The 16,661-nt window shown below is 37.4% G+C and overlaps 1 protein-coding gene across 1 annotated transcript in view; it reads left to right on the top strand.

The window, feature by feature from the left end:
• Positions 1-13,402, top strand: part of LOC124186539 (tyramine receptor 1-like) — a 35,597-nt gene extending 22,195 nt beyond the window's left edge. The window contains exons 2-7 of the mRNA XM_046578332.1: positions 4,280-4,563; positions 5,311-5,448; positions 8,291-8,403; positions 9,153-9,486; positions 10,348-10,657; positions 11,759-13,402. Of these exons, the coding sequence (XP_046434288.1) occupies positions 4,387-4,563; positions 5,311-5,448; positions 8,291-8,403; positions 9,153-9,486; positions 10,348-10,657; positions 11,759-11,934 (1,248 nt within the window). The 5' untranslated portion in view covers positions 4,280-4,386 and the 3' untranslated portion in view covers positions 11,935-13,402. The remainder of the gene's footprint in view (positions 1-4,279; positions 4,564-5,310; positions 5,449-8,290; positions 8,404-9,152; positions 9,487-10,347; positions 10,658-11,758) is intronic.
• The last annotated feature ends 3,259 nt before the right edge of the window (positions 13,403-16,661 follow it).

The raw sequence follows: 16,661 nt of genomic DNA, 5'->3' as shown, positions 1-16,661 counted from the left end.
AATCAAAGTTTATTTATTCAAATATAAACTCAAAAAGAAAAATCCTGGACAATCCGTGACGAACTCTTGAAGTGAGAAGCGAATAATCGTTACACGAATGCAGAGCATGATTCGTATGCACGTGATGCATCTGTAATCAGTAGAATGCAGCCCCTCAGTTGCGGGGATGAATATGTTGAATAAAGCTCCATTCAAATGAATATGCTCTGCATCTACACATATGATTATTATTATCGGTACCAGTGTCGATGATATGTATATATACACGTATAGAAAGTTCGTACCGCGTATCTGCGTACAAGTCTGTTCACACATGCTCAACCAAACGCTTGAAAACTTCGCAGAATTTTTTCCGATCATTATCAATGCCGGTAAAATTATCACCCGATACCCGGGAACTTGTGCAGGAGATTTTGAATCTGTTTTGAAATATTTAATGGATTCGAATTTGAAACCGTTTTTTTTGTGTGATTTTTATTCGACAATTAATTTGAATCCGAAATCGATAACTTTTTGTCAATTTTGTTACCAGATAATCGGACATTGAGTATTTATCAAGCTGGTTTTGTAATTGTAAACTACGAAGATCTGTCCTGAAAAATGATAATAGAATATATTCGGATTGTGAAAAAATGTAGATATTGATGCTTTGTTCACAAATGGCATGAAATTTTTTTTTTTTAAATTTACTACTTCTATCAAATTTTCAACAAATTTTTAAGCGTTGTCTAAGTTTTTTGTTTTTTTAAGATAATTGATTTGAAGTATCGAATTTTGGCCATAACCAATCGACTTGTAAGATTGAAAGGTAGTAAAAGCTCGCTACGTGTTCGTCAATCTTTCATTCACTCTACTAGATACGCTGAGTTGAATTAAGTTGAAACAATACCGATCAGATGTTTAAAATCGATACAAAGGTTCACCGATGATCGGCAATGAATTATCTATATCACGGAATAAACTCTTCGGGGTGGAAATGCGAAAAAAAAAGTATGTATTCTATTGTACAGAAAGTTGACTCAAATCTCGTATCACTTGTATACATATATACATATAAAGGTTTATGAGTTGGAAACGTCACGTATAATGCACAAGAATAAGAAGTTGCGGAGTGAGTGTATCGCAGATATAAAAAAGTACATAGAAGTATCGACTATCGGATTCTCTTCGATTCCTAAGCCGCGTAGAAAGAATAACGAAACGAAAGAAGAAATAGGGGGAAAAAAAAACGGAAAGAAAAAAGAAAAGAAAAGTCAACACCCACTCAAAAATGTGTCGAAGCTACTTTGCCAGTATTGCCAAATCCCTGCAAAAGAGATGAGTCGAAGCAGTCAGCGAAAATGAAGACTCAATTTCGCCCGGCGTTGCCTCGGGCGCTGAAACTGTACGAGAGTCATCCGGTATTGACCCATCGGTGAATTTGCCATTCCTCGTCGCATATCCCAGGTCCTGCAGGATCCAGGCTACGAAGCCGAATGTTGTCAACGAACTTCGAGAGCCGGTTAACGGCCTCTCGGAACCCGCGAATATCACTCGAACATATCGGCACGTCTTGTTCTTGAATCGAGCGTTATTAGCTCGGTCGGTAAAGGGGCTTCCTGCAGCAGAAATTATACGACGCTACAGCTGTAGCCGATTTTCTAGAAGCCAACGCTGACGATGTGAAGTCAAGTAAGAAAGCTTGTGAATTTAGATACGGCACAACTATCACCAATGTACTTGAATTTGTTTGTTTATTCGACTACTTTTTTTTTTAGTTCAACGAGGGTTTAACATTAATTTATCGCTACGCCAACCGCGATAAAAAAGAATACTAACGAATTCTATATTTTCTGCCGTTACAGCTAATTTAAGTAGGTACGTACAAGCCCGGTTTTGGATACAGATTCCTAAACCGAGTTCTTACCGACACTTAGCCAAGACACAAACCTTTTTCTAGAATTTTCGACGTTGGCTGATATTCTGACTCTGTTTTACTTCATCGATCGTCGGATCATTTGAGAAATGGGATTGTCTACCTATTCAGATACAAATCTAGTTTTCACTTTGTACCGAGAACAAAATTTTCCGTTTAAATACCCCGGTTATAGAAATTTCTCCCGGCAATGATGTAGACCCAAAAAACTGCCGCGGTTGAATTTACATTGCGGGGAAAAAACGTCGATGTTCAAAATGGTTTTATCCGTTATTGCAGCTTATATTTTCTTTCCTCCATTCCGATGGCAGAGAGAGGAGCTTTGAACTTCTTCGACAGTAACGTTTGTCACGATATTCCGTAAATCTGATCGAGATACCTTCTGTGTACACCTGATGTACATTAGAAATATATATATATATATGTAGATACATGATGTACGGTGACGCTGTCGGTGTTGTACTTTCGTGTTGATATTCCCTCTGGATTCCCGTGTCATATCGTCGTAAGCCGCGTGACGGGTGTAAAATTCTCCTGGGAGTGTGCCGAGCAAGGCAAAAATACAAAGCAACGTATCCAAGTTACCCTGGATGTCGATCTAAGAATCGGGACAAAAATTTTCGCATTACAATTCTATTCGCGTATTTTCCAGTTTCACGGAAACAAAGTTGTTCGACAGATAAAAAAACCAACATTTTTCCTCGATCGAATTTTCCGGATTATATTGTTCCGGATTATATACTGTTTGCACGCTTGATTTAGAGTCAACGACTGGGTCGTTGCCCTGCACGAATTGGACATTTAAAAACAGTCAGCATCAGAGTTAAGGGTTCATTCTTCCTGAATGAAGATTAAATTTCTGCAGGAGGTGAACTGCTGTGATGGTGGACGATATTTTTTCTGCCCGAGGTATCGAACGGGTATTAAAAATCATGCAATTCCCATGACGGGTCGAACCGCATCTCTACCTATAGGGCATTCCACGTAGAATAGACCAGGGTTTGACCCTTTTGTAAATTTGAATAAAAAACTTTGAGCATCTAATTTTGGAAATTTTTGTTTCAAGATCTCAAATAAGAGTAGACTCAAAAGCCAACCGAGTCTGGGTCTACAATTAAAAATTTCTACATCTGACAAAAATTGTACGATAATTTTATCAAATTTTCTAATTTTACAAAAATCATGAATGAAACAAATTTATTGAAAAACGAGTGAAGAAAAACTTTATTGCTTTTTAGTATTGGAACGACAGTATGAAAAATTATGGACAAAATCCGAGAGGTCGAGGGCCAGGTCCTGGTCGATTTGCCACGGAATTCCCTATACGTGAAACTTGACGTTTTTTCGTACGTTCGCTTATAACTCCAAAACTGCCGAACAGATTTTGATTATTTTTCTTTCTGTGAATAGCTACAACGTCTGGCCAGGTTTTAGGCTATATTTCGTTACAACCAGATCAATAGTTTTGGGAGACAGAAAAACGATATTTCTAACGATAAGCCAAGTCTAAACGGTATGACACACTTGACTCTCAAAGACACAGGAAAATTATGTTGAAAACTTTTCAATGTCTCGATGACCTCTAGAAAAAAGTCTAATAATTTTGCCTGAAGAAGCAGTTAAAATTATTCACAGACTGCCAGTATCGTATAATGCGACTTTCAATTTGAGGATTTTTCTTTATCGCGGTGAAGTTTTACCGCAGCGCATAAACTTCCGGCCAAGTTTAAGTCTCGCAATTTTCTCTCTTCTTCTGAAAACAGCTGTCTTATAATCTTGCACGTAACCATTAAGGATAATTTTTCATTCAGTCTTTTCGAAACTGCAGTGGATCATATTCGTGTCGATATTTCGAACCGTTCGAATCCACGTAAAAGTCGTCTGTATCGATTAAAAAAAAAGGAAAAAAAGACAGTCTTTAAACAGAAATCTTCCTGTCAAGTAAAATTTTTTCGGTAAATATGCTTTTTTTCTGTTTTACTCTGCGACGTGATGTGTGATTATTGTGAATGCACGTTTATCGGTTTACTAAACATAAAAAAAAATGTTCCAGTATAATTTAAACAAATTTTTCCAATGCTAATCTTTTAGTGATTCGTGATCCTCTTATTCGTCTTCTTCTTCTTGTTTCTTCTTTCTTCTTATATCGGTAGTTAGCGTAAAGAAAAACAAGCAAAAAAACTTCGTATAATTTAAAAAGAAATCATCATACGTAGAATGCAACTCAAGATCAGCCCTCATTTAAAACTGAACATCCTTACAAAAAGTTTCGCTTGATTATTTTTTTTTTTTGCAGATATTTTGGAGGTGAATTTTATCACAAGAATTTTCGAGTAATAACGAGCGCTCTTTTCGTCATTCCAGATAATGAAGGAACCCTGAACGAGTTCCTGCAATCGCAGGAAATTCAACGCCGCCCGATAAAATTACGGGCTCCAGAAACGTGACGCGACCTACAGTTTAGATTTAAAATGGCAAGCCCGGCAGCAACGGCGGCCACATCCGGTTCCATCTGGACAACTGCAACCTACAGTACGAATAATAATTTCGTTCCAACTAGCGGGAAAAATCTCACGAACGAATACACGCCTCTTTGGACGGATTTGCTGCAGGCCGCTGTATTCTCCGTGCTCATATTTGTCACAATTGTAAGCTACGTGATTGAATTTAGGTGGAAAATAGTGTTAAACCAACGAGCCATCGACTAATTTTTTTATTGACACTGCGTATGGAAAATTCGTTTAAAAACTCGTCGATTATCTATGATTTTGTTCTGATTAATTTCGCGCAATTTCAACACTACCAGAGATTTTTGATTGATTTGACTGAAAAGTTTTTTGGGGCTGTTCGAGTTTTTTTTTTTTTGGTCTTTTAATTATTTGGCCAGAATCAATTAACGAGACCGACAACTTGGATGAAAATATTTGGGAAACTTTGCTGAATGGGTTTTGCAAGAGGTATTTTGTGAAATAAATCTCTCGAGACGTCGACAAAGTTCCTTTATATCGTCGAACTCTGCTCTAGTACCAGAAAACTTTGCCGAAAATATTTGTCATCGGGAATCTGAAAGTGTTGCGAATTGCGTGAAGATAATTGGAGTGTAATCGGAACCGATCAAAGTTTTCGGAAGTTCATTTCTCACCGTTTGACACAAGAATTTAAAACCTTTTAGAATATTATTCGAAAATAGCCAAAACGTATATATTGCATAAATTTGAAACGTCTACCGAGGGTTTGATTTGAAATTTGGGCCTCGTGATAAAAAAGAAAACAAAAAAAAAAAGTATAACATTTTGTCGATTGTGGTAAAAAATGAAAATAGTTAAGGACCGCGCGGTAACAGGAACTAAAAATTTCTCTTAACTTATGTTTATTTAATTTTTCACTTTTACAAGGTGGGAAACACTCTGGTTATTGCTGCCGTAATTACGACGAGGCGTCTCAGGTCGGTTACAAATTGTTTTGTATCCAGCTTAGCAGCGGCCGATCTCTTAGTTGGATTAGCAGTTATGCCACCGGCCGTCTTGTTGCAGGTATGTAATAATTATTTGTACCCATAATTGTTTGTTAATATGTACATACGTACCAAAGTGCGCAAGCCGAATGACCTTTTGGTCTGTAAAATTTTTTAATCTGATCGACTGGTTATCCGATGATCAAATTATCGTTTCGTTACGAATAATGAACGGATTATAACTTGAAAGACTTTGTCACAATTAAAACTTGTAATCCCTACGCCGGGATGGAATTGAGTTCTTGCAGGTCGGTTGTATCGCTTAAAAGTTATACAAGGTTTACCGGAATTTTCAGTAACTTCAAACCCTGTGTATATAGAAAATAATTTATACACCTTTAACTAAATGACAATCAATTTTCAACCAACTTTCCTCGCTACTTTTCTTCTCGACGGATTCCGATATTACGAATTCGTATCTTCTTAACTGAAATTTTACATTAATTTGAATAATTTACAAAATCAATTACGTCGTCTACCGTTACCAATATTACCCCGAAAAAAAAAAAAAAAAAATAAATCTTATTACTATCTTCGTGAAAAACAAAGAAAGAAAAACAAGATATCCATATATAAATATATCTCTTTTTGTTTTTAGTTGCAATCCGAAGGTTTACCTTTTACAAATTTTATCAATACGCACTGCATTTTTTACAATCAAGTATTATTGCAAATGAGGAAAAAATTCTCTGTTACGTACTCGCCGAAATTGGTTGAATTTTCAATCAATTCAATTTTCAAAGGTGACGAGAAACCTTTTACCCTACTTATATGTATATATAAGGGATTTGCAAGCGTTCGACTTTCAGTTCTCTCGCGCTCCATAGTATTAGAATAGAAAAAAATAAATAAATAAATAAAATAAAGTACCGCCAGTTTTTACAACGAACTCGGATCCCTTAAGAGGGCTACAGGGATCCCCGTTCCCGGTTCAGTGTTTTTTTTTTTTTTAAACCACCCCATCAATTATGCTGACCTCTCTGGACGGGTATATGAGCGTTGTATTCGAGTGGAATACAAAGTTCCGTGTATAGGTGCGCTGTTGAACCGTATACGAGAAATTTTTTGGCTACAGAACTCACGGACGCGTCGTTAACTTACTCAAAATGAGCGACGAGCTTAAAAAGTAAAGCCCTCGAATCCGATTTAGGAATTTTGTATTTCATCGTTTTGTTTTTTTTTTTTTTTTATTCTTTGGAGTAAAAATTCCATAACCGAATCCCAAAGTCGTTTGTTCAAAAAAACTTACCGTACAACCTAAGTTCAACGCTTAGAAATTTTGCAATCTAAAAATTTTGTCGCCTAGATCCGATGACGTTGATCTGCAGTTGCGTTTCGAGTTTATCACTGTTCAAAGGTAGAATTTTGGGATACGCAGAATTGTAATTGGGTACACAATTGCATGCGTTACACACGTCGCGTAGATCGATTATACGCCGAATTGGCTATGATTGGATGCATAATTTTATAGCCCGTGAGCTCGTCGATGATGGAAATAGTTTCTAATCGTAATTCAGTACGATTGAATTCACGATTCGTTTGTTACAATGAATACAGTTTGATTTCGAATATATTGTCCTCGAGAAAAAGCATGGAATAAATATTTCAAAGCTTTCGTTATTTCCTTGCTGAATTTTATTTAGGTATGTACAAAACATCTCCGTGGAATTTTCCCAAGGGTATAATAAAATTATCATTAGCACTTAGGCCGGTATTCACAGGCCGTTTCTAGATTCAAGACAGTCTTGATTCAGCTTCAGACGTAACTTGATTACCAAAGTCGGACTTTTCTGAACACCGTCTTGCCCACAAAAACAGTATTAAACTCATCTCTAGACTTGAAACTTTAAATGCGTCGTGATTTATACTTGCGGTTCATTTCGTCGATAAATGAGTTTCAACTTTTTGTTTGTTTTTTTTTCTTTGGGCAAATAATATTAGCAGAAAATAGGACGAATACCTGAAATGCTTCAACGAGTGCGAATAAATCGGTAGAAGTTAACGCGCTGAGAAATTTATCGAAATTTGTTGCCCACTTCGGAACTTTGTTTTATCTTACAATTATGGTCTTTGTTTTTCTCACTTCTCTCCAAACTTTCTTGAGTGCTAGAGTAGTTTGATACTAGACCGAACAGCCAGTGGATGTTCTAATTTAAGCAGTTAAAAGAGAAAAAAAAAAAAACTACAGAAACTGAGAAACAAAAATTAAATTTTAATCGTCTATTGCCTAACTTTCATCGGCAATTTTCAAGCTCTGTAATTCTTTTCTTTTTTTTTCTTACTAGAAATGTATCACGAGCAATCTACCGATACTTGATCTTTTCAACGGAGATGCGCAGAGCAACTGAATTACTCAATCATTGTGTTTCAAATTAACGCGAACATCTTTCTACTTGTAAAATGTAATCCAACTTCTAGCAAATTTCGGTAGAATGTATTCTGGATTGCATAAATGCAGGCGGATTTGGTTGTCATGTATTGTTAGTTGCATAAATGCAGGCGGATTTGATTGAAATGTATTGTTAGTTGCATAAATACAGGCGGATTCGGTTGAAATGCATTTTGAATTGCATAAATTTAGGTAGATGTGGTTGACATGTACTCTTGGTTTCCGATATGCAGACGGTTTTCGGTAAAATGTAACTAGAAGATGATAAATTACCCGTGTAACATTTCCACGAAATAAGCCGATACGTATAGTGGATTCGCGTGATCAAAGGTATGTTACTGAGTAGAATTTAGGGAGAACAGTGGAATCACGATTTTCCTCCGTGAGAGAATCGCAGCATCAAACGAAAGGCCGAAAGCCGCTCAGACTTGAAATTATTATCCCGTTACGTGTTTTCTGGCAATGCTTGCAGCTGAACGGAGGACACTGGGAACTGGGAGAAATCCTCTGCCATTCATGGGTCTCTCTAGACGTTCTTCTGTGCACCGCGAGCATTCTTTCCCTGTGCGCCATATCGATCGATAGGTAATTAATCACTTAGGACGTTGATTGGCCAGAAACCGTACTTCTCATTAATTTTATTGATCGAGTACTTACCAAATGATTATACTCGGAATTTACAAAGATCTGTTCACAAATACGAAAGTAGAAAATACTGGAATTTTAAACAGAAGCTTAAACATCGATACTTGATTTAGAATCGTTTTAAATATCAGACCTAAACGTGGAAACAAGCCATCTCGGCGCCTACAAGCAGGCAACCGGAGCTACGATCTTCTATCTCAAAATCGATGTTGTAACGCCCGGCTGCCTATCTGTAGGCACCAAAGTGCCTTGTTTTTACGTTTAGACCCGGTATGTTAAAAATTTCGTTTCGATTTCAATACATGACAGCTAGTCTTCTTCAAAAGACTACTTCTAATATTGTAATGATATACCTAGACTATAATCAACAAATGGTAAATATTGAATCTAGTTGGTGAAAAAAAAAAGACAATCCGTTTCAGTAACTTTGTAGAAAACAACCTTTCGAATAAAACGCCTCATCGTGGGGTAGAATCGAACAAATCTACTAGATTTAAAGTTTCAAAGGGATTTGAAACTGTGAATCCATATCTAAGCCTTTTGTTTGCAATTCCAGTAGGTATTGTCGTCGTATTTCTAAAGATTTCGCGACAGTACTAAACGTAATGAAATTAATCAAAGGGTATGAATTTTCAAGCAACATATATATTTCATCGAATGATCTATATCACGAACATTGAATCTTGAAGGTACCTCGCAGTGACACAACCGCTGGTCTACAGCAGACGTCGAAGGAGCAAACGTCTCGCCGGCTCGATGATCATCGTCGTTTGGTTAATCGCTGGCGCTATAGCGAGCCTTCCGATGCTTGGATGCTTCCCCAACTCCCAGAGTATAGATAAAAAAATATGCTCATACAACATGGACACCTCTTACGTTATATTCTCCGCGATGGGTTCATTCTTTCTTCCTATGCTAGTCATGCTCTACGTTTACGCTAGGATATCATGCGTCATTGCCAGACGTCACAGACACCTCGAAACTACCAGCTCGGAACCGTTGAATAGACGAACTACTAATCAGGTATGGATTCGTGTAACGAAATAATGGCGCTGGTTTTCGTCATTTACAGCCTTAATAAAAATTTTACTTCAAGATTTTTCTGCTCGAACAGGTAATTTGAAAATCATCTGATGACCTGGCAATTTTATCACGAGCACACTGAGCATTTGTCATGTAGAAAAAGCAGTATATAAATATTCGTAAGACACGATCGTGTTTCTAGATATGAAAAATTAAAAAAAAATTACGGACAAGACAATTGTTTGGTCACGATGTTAAGTTTCATATATGCAGCCTTGAGATGGTGATAGAAATTTAGTAGAATCACCGGACAAATTCACTGATACAGATTTTTTTTTTTTTTTTCGGCAACCGATTCGATACTTTTGTTAACGTCAGGAAAATATTGAATAATGAAATATTCGAAACGGTACAAGTGTGATTTAAAAAAAAACTTGGTGTCTCGATTAGTGGGATTGTATGAGAGAAGATACGTCGCAGAGTTAAGACAAACGAATCAAAGTACCATATTTGTCAAGTTTCTAAAACGATTCGAAATCGAAAGTCAGTATCTGATTCAAGCTCTTGTCTACAATTTCAGCATTTTCCGCATGCTTATAATAATGAAGAGAAATAAACATTATCGTATAATACGGATCCCTAAATTTTTTGAATACCCAACGCCCGACTGCCTCCCAATAAAACGAACGAAGCGGTATTGATTCCTCTTCGATACATTCCGTTTGCCGTCGAATCGACGTCCTCTCAAGTCGCTGGACCGAGTGAAACGCGGATGCATGGATTACGCCGGATCGAGTTAGCTTGACTTTTCATCACATTTCCGTCTTAAACGTTAAGATGAATTAATGTGTAATCTTGCAGAAAGAGCGTTCGCGGAGTGTGAAATCGAAGCGATCCGGCTGCTCTACGCCCCTCGAGAGTGGAGGCATCCCTTTCGATCAGATAGCCGACGAAGGGGAAGCTGAGAACTCCGGGAAAAGGATGACATTCAGGACTCATCAGCAGAGCTGCATCAACAGGGTGGCAAGAGAGACGAAAACTGCCGGGACATTGGCGGTTGTTGTGGGTGGTTTTGTCGCTTGCTGGCTTCCATTTTTCATTCTCTACCTTGCTACCCCATTCATGCCCACTAATCCACCCAACACCCTTATGCCGGCGCTTACATGGTTAGGTACGTGTACGAGTTTTACAAACATTCATTCATTTTATTCATGATCTTATTCATTGCATTCGGCGCTTCTCCTAATAATTGCTGCTAAATAACACTTTTCGTAATAGAATTGATCCATCAGGACGCGATCAATGTGTTTTGCATTATTATATCCCATCAAATTAGATTGAATTATCCTAAAATTTCTGAAGAAACAAATTTTCTGTAATTTCACGCTGAGAAAAATTTCATTTGTTACGGTAACTAGAAAAATTGAGTGAAACAAGTGTCGTTGAAAAAACTGTTTGATAATGTTGCTGGAATATTTTGATAAAATTTACTACACGTTTCATACTGATTTGGAATTTTCGAAAAAATTGGTAATTACTCCCCTTATAATTAATCTTTTCCAACTCTTGTTAGCCGTTTTGTTTTTCGATGAACGCTTTTTTTTCAACCAGATCCGAACTACAGATTTATGTCTGACCGGAAATCCAGGGAAATACCTGATACACGTGCGGATTTACCACTTTTTCGTTCGTTCGCACGTCATTTTTTCCATGCTCATCGTCAATCCCTGTGGGCTTCAACCAGGAGATTAACCTGTCGAAGAACATCAATAAAGCTTTAGCCCTCTAGTGCCATGTACCTACTAGGATCAATCGTTTCTTCTCGCGGTGTTCCGTTTCAAACAAAGATACTTGAAAAAGTTCTAAACCTCTTTAATAGTCACGCGATTTCGAAGTAAAGAAAATTTTGCTACTAGGCTTATTAAATCTATTTATTGTTGCTGTGTGATTAGTCGACTACTTTGGTTTTTACGATTAATCGATTAATCGTACATAAAAATTACTGTCAGAAACCTTCAGATATTATATATATGAAAAATCTGCGAGAAATTTGATTAATTTTGTTAATTTTCAAATAGAGAAAGAAGATTGGAAAGAATATGAGTAAATTCCAGAGATTCGTTAGACTTTTACCTCGAATTACTCTATCATACTAATCAGTTGGAAGCTGTCTGCAAAAAATTACGAACTTGGAGCCTGTTAGATTTTCAATAAGAAGCGAAGTTCCAAAATGTGATATATTGAGGTGTTTCCGGTAATTCTTTGATTAAAGGGTGGATCAACTCGGCGATAAATCCGTTCATCTACGCCTTTTACTCGGCCGACTTCAGACTGGCTTTCTGGCGTTTGACTTGCCAAAAGTTGTGCAGAGGAAGAGCCGGACCGATTGTTCAACGCCGAGTAAAACCGCCAACGGCCGATGCAAGAACCGAAGCTTCGAGAACATAAAGTCGACGACGCATGACGCGGACAAAGTGCAGGACAGGTCAATCTGGTTTGGGGTGAAATTAATAGTGTGACCTGATATATGGGTGTGCGGTTTGTGCGCGATGGGAATAGTGAAGGTGTCGCACAGTAGGTACTGTCATCAATTACTTTGACGTCCACGCGCTCTCTCATCGATAAAGGAAAAGTAAAAGCGGACCATCGACGCGTATACGTACATCCGTGCAGGTTGAGAAATCGCAGGGCGTAGATGATCCATAAAACGTTCGTAAGAAATATTGAAAAATGTTCCCTTCTGTGGCGAAAGGGCGTCAACGTCATTAATTTTCATCGTGACGGTGCAAAAAGTGTCATGCAAACCCTGAAATGAAAAAAATAATTATAAAAGTATCGCCCCTCGTCTGTAACGGCGGCATCCAAAGGATTCAAAACTCTGATTTACGGTCAGTAGGGAAGTGAAACGTGCGATTTTTCGCGATCTGTGAAACTATTTAGTACGTTTAATAGACATTTTTGACTGTGACGTTTATCCTAAATTGCATAAATGCAGGCGGATTTGGTTAAGCTGTATCCTGAGTTGCATAAATTCAGGCGGATTTGAGTGCGACGTGTTTCGAATTGCATATATTCAGGCGGATTTCTGTGAAATGTATTCTTAGTTCCCTATATGGAGGCGAATTTCAGTAAAATGTATCTTGAATTGCATAAATGCAGGAGAATTTAGAAGATGTTAAATTCCCCATGTAACGTTTCTACGAAATCAGCCCAAATGCACACACTGAAATGAAAACATAATTATGAAAGTATCGCCCCTGGTCTGTAACGGCAGTATCTAAACGATTCAAAAATTTTATTTACGAGCAGCAGGGAAGTGAAACGAGCGATTTTTCGCGATCTGTGGAACGATTTATTACATAGCACCCATTTTTTCAATCGTTTTATTCCCCGCAGTTTATATAGCGTATATCAACTTGTAGTTGAATAGAACATATATGTAAGCTTGTAACAATCAACAAATAACGCCAATGCAGGAGTGATAAAGAAGTTTCAACGATTTTCAAATTCACTCGTGTTTTCTTACGGTGATTGAAAATTCCATAAAGACAATTAATAATTTTTCTAATTCCAAGAACTCATGTACTTAATGAGTCGCCGATATTTTTTTTTTTTTTGACGTTATACCAGATCGACGTGCAAAATTGTACGAATATAGACGTGATCTTGTTATAATAGTGATGTCAATTGTGTAAAAACGGTAATAATAACAATAACAACTATTATTATAAATATAATAACGTGAAAATATATTATTACCATAACATTATACTTTTAGCGTCGGATAAATTAGCCTCATCGTTGACGTTGTAGAGGTAATTTTCGTTAAAACTATCCATAACTTTTATCTAGTCAGAACTGTATGCTGTTAATTATCTCAAACTATTTAATCGAAATGAAGATTCTAGTTAAAATTTATTGATATTCTAATCATTCCGATCACTGTCCCCTTGGTCCTTTTTCCCGTTCGCCAACAAGTACAAACTTTATCACGTAGATTGTAGCGTATGAATGGAAAAAATCCGTTACCACATTATTATACTATCATCAAAATTACACAAGAAGACAAAGTTCACTCGATGTCAAAATACGGCTATTTCGCTAAAAGCTTGTATGTATGTATTGCTTCTTTATTATCTTCCATCAATTAGTTGCGTGGGATAAAGAAATTGCGGAGTAAATGAGAACAAAAAGTAAAAGAAAAAAAGAAAAAAACGCAACAAACTCGTCTTGGTGAAGTAAACCATCGGGGAGCTCAGTCTGTAATTTATGTCACTAATGGCAAACGCTAATGAACGTCATTTTTACCAATTAAGGAAGTGGCTCTAAATGAAAAACATTCTTCGTGAAGGATGATCAAATTACGAACGTGGGTCCGGGCCAAACGTAGAATTCGGCTGCTTCAATGCTAGTCGAATCTCCGTGGAACTGTTTGCCGCAAATTTTCCGCAATAATACATTTTTAGAGATGAAAATTCAGTACCTAGTCCTTCGATTCCATCACCAATGATAACTTATACCATTAATTCGATATATCTAATTGTCATATTCACTGATTTTAAACCGAAAAGTAATTATGTTTTTGCTGGGGTTTCATACATTTTCACACGCATGCAAGTATTGGGGGAATTTTTATGCAATTCATTAAATTTTCCCCGGTTACGTTCTATGGGAATATGAAATCTGGGATTAAATTCCTCCCGAGAATAAGCCTTGGTGCAAATTGTTCAGTTTAATATCAAAGGTGACCCCGTGAGGCGTGTCACCAGTTGCACGTAAGTTGGTGAAATGCTCGTTACGTACCAATGAGAAATTAGGTACCGGAACATTACGTGGTGATAGACCCCCATAACGAGGGTTTCGGGAGGTTATTATCTCTCGTGGATCGGGTTCTATAATATTAGATAGAACGCGTTGGTTGGAGTGGTCCCTACGGGTAATGCGATGCTTTACGATTACATCAAATCTGCTAGCGGGTTTGTACAGCTAGCTCTGTGTTTTGTGGTTTATAGGATAAATCGGCCGAACCGTCTGAATCAGAAATCAGGAAGCCAGTCGTCACCGTCTTATTGGACTCGCAATTGTGAATGTACATCAAAATATGAATTTCTGCATTTAGGACAGTGACCGGAGTATAAAATAAACTATAAAAATTGAATTGAAATTTGATAATACCGCATTTCAGCATGGGAAGAAAGAATTTGATAGTTTATAAAAATTTTCTCTTTGTAAACAATATTAACAACTTATTCTTCCATTATATGCCATATCTTTTTTCTTTTTCTCTATTAGGCGTATCGATCTGTGTGTCCTATGCTTATTCTATCTACCCGACTACTTTCATGTTCGTTCGTGGTATCAGGAGCGCATCTGAACCGAGGAGGTCGCTTAAAAACGAGGACTGATTGATTTGTTGTTTGTGATGTTAATGCTGCGTGTCTGCATGCATTCCTGCTTGCTTAAAGGGGTGTGCGATATCGCTTGTTTACATGCTACTTTTGATTAGAATTAACCGAATCGGAGTAAAAGTTTCCAAGCTCTGAAAATTGAAAGAAAGAAATTGCTTCGATGCACTACATCGGCGTAATTTTGCGAGAGAAATCGATTGCGCACAATCCGAACACCCTGCAAAGCAACGCATCAAAATTTACAGACCAAATACGAAAAACAAATTTTTTAATATAATCTGCTGTGTGTTCTATTTCAGCGTAAAGTCCGTGATATCAGGAGAACATCCGAACCATGCATGCCTGCCTGAAAAGGCTTGCAATCGGTAGCTTACATGCTAGTTTTGTCCGAATCAAGCGAATCGTAGAAATTTCATCGTAAAACTGCTCTTCGTATCCAAGGAACATATATGACTCTAGAAAGTAGCACGTAAACAGGGACTGATTGAGTACGATGCTTGCTTGCGATATCGATTGCCTGTGTCACTCGTATGAAATCTGACAAATTTTCCATCGGAATGCCCATAATTAGGTGCTTGTTTTACTGTTTAAATTTGATAGTCTCTGATTTGGTACTTTTGTAACTTATTGCTTGGTTGCCTGTAGTTAGGCGCTACATCAAAGCAGGTTGTCTCTAATTAGGCGCAGCACCACACTCAATATTCTATTCACTGTAACATTTCAATCACTGACTGCAACGAATTGAGACTACGTGAAATCAATTCCTTCCGAAAAAAATCCACCGATTCAGCATCATCGAAAATCAATTCTAACGTGTTTCAAGACTCGTCAAAGTTCAGTACCAACCAGAAGGGGTTACCCTAAATATTTTTTCGATTTTTCCAAGAACTCAATGTTATATCTTGCATCTACAGTCAACGATGCAGAGTACGGGGAAATTAATTTTACCGTCTCTCAATGGCTTGAAATTTGGTGTGAAAGGGACTACTCTTCCTGTTCCTTTCGAAAGTTCCTAATTTTGATGACGAATGTGAAAAAAACCGTTATTCCAATCCAACGTGTACTTGGATCAAATGATATACCTTATCAAATATCGAATTGAAGATATCAGTCCGCTTTTTTATAACGCAACTATTTCGGTTTCGCATCTTTTCAGGGTACAATTAATGCAAAGAGCACATCGAATATTAACAAACTGTAGACGTCAGTTTGTGTCAATGCACAAGTGTACGCAACATTTTATCCGCTCTTTCAACCGGACTTCGACTGTCCAGATTAGATTAATACCATCGCATAAAATGTTTGTTCGAGAACACGCGTAACATTGCGCTTTGCCTTTCGCTCTGATGAGTCAGAATGAATGACGCCCTTTTCGACCTGCTTGCCTTACTTTAAATAGGTTCTTCTCACGTGTGACGTGAAGCCTGAATAAAGTATCTGATCTCGGAATGATCGAAGGTGTTGAATCGTTCACCTTCGTAATCATATGCAGCTATAAATTTTTCAGGATGTTAAATTGTAGAGTAACTGATAACGAAAATCGAATCCTAATATTACATTTGAATTATAATTTTCTTAGGTCATTATATTTCGGACTTGTTCCAAAATACCAGCTCAACATGAAACCGATCACTAAGGCTTCGGAATCGTAATGAAAATAATAAGCATCACGCCTCCGCAATTCTATGTGCTGAATAATAATTGAGTGATGATGATACGTAACCACCAACCATGCGCGTTGTCGATTTCCGTTTCCAATTAGCCAAT

This window comes from Neodiprion fabricii, chromosome 7, assembly GCF_021155785.1.
Source record: "Neodiprion fabricii isolate iyNeoFabr1 chromosome 7, iyNeoFabr1.1, whole genome shotgun sequence".
NCBI classification, from domain to species: domain Eukaryota; kingdom Metazoa; phylum Arthropoda; class Insecta; order Hymenoptera; family Diprionidae; genus Neodiprion; species Neodiprion fabricii.
Note: the sequence above shows the minus strand (reverse complement) of the source record. Positions and strands in the feature narration are given on the sequence as shown.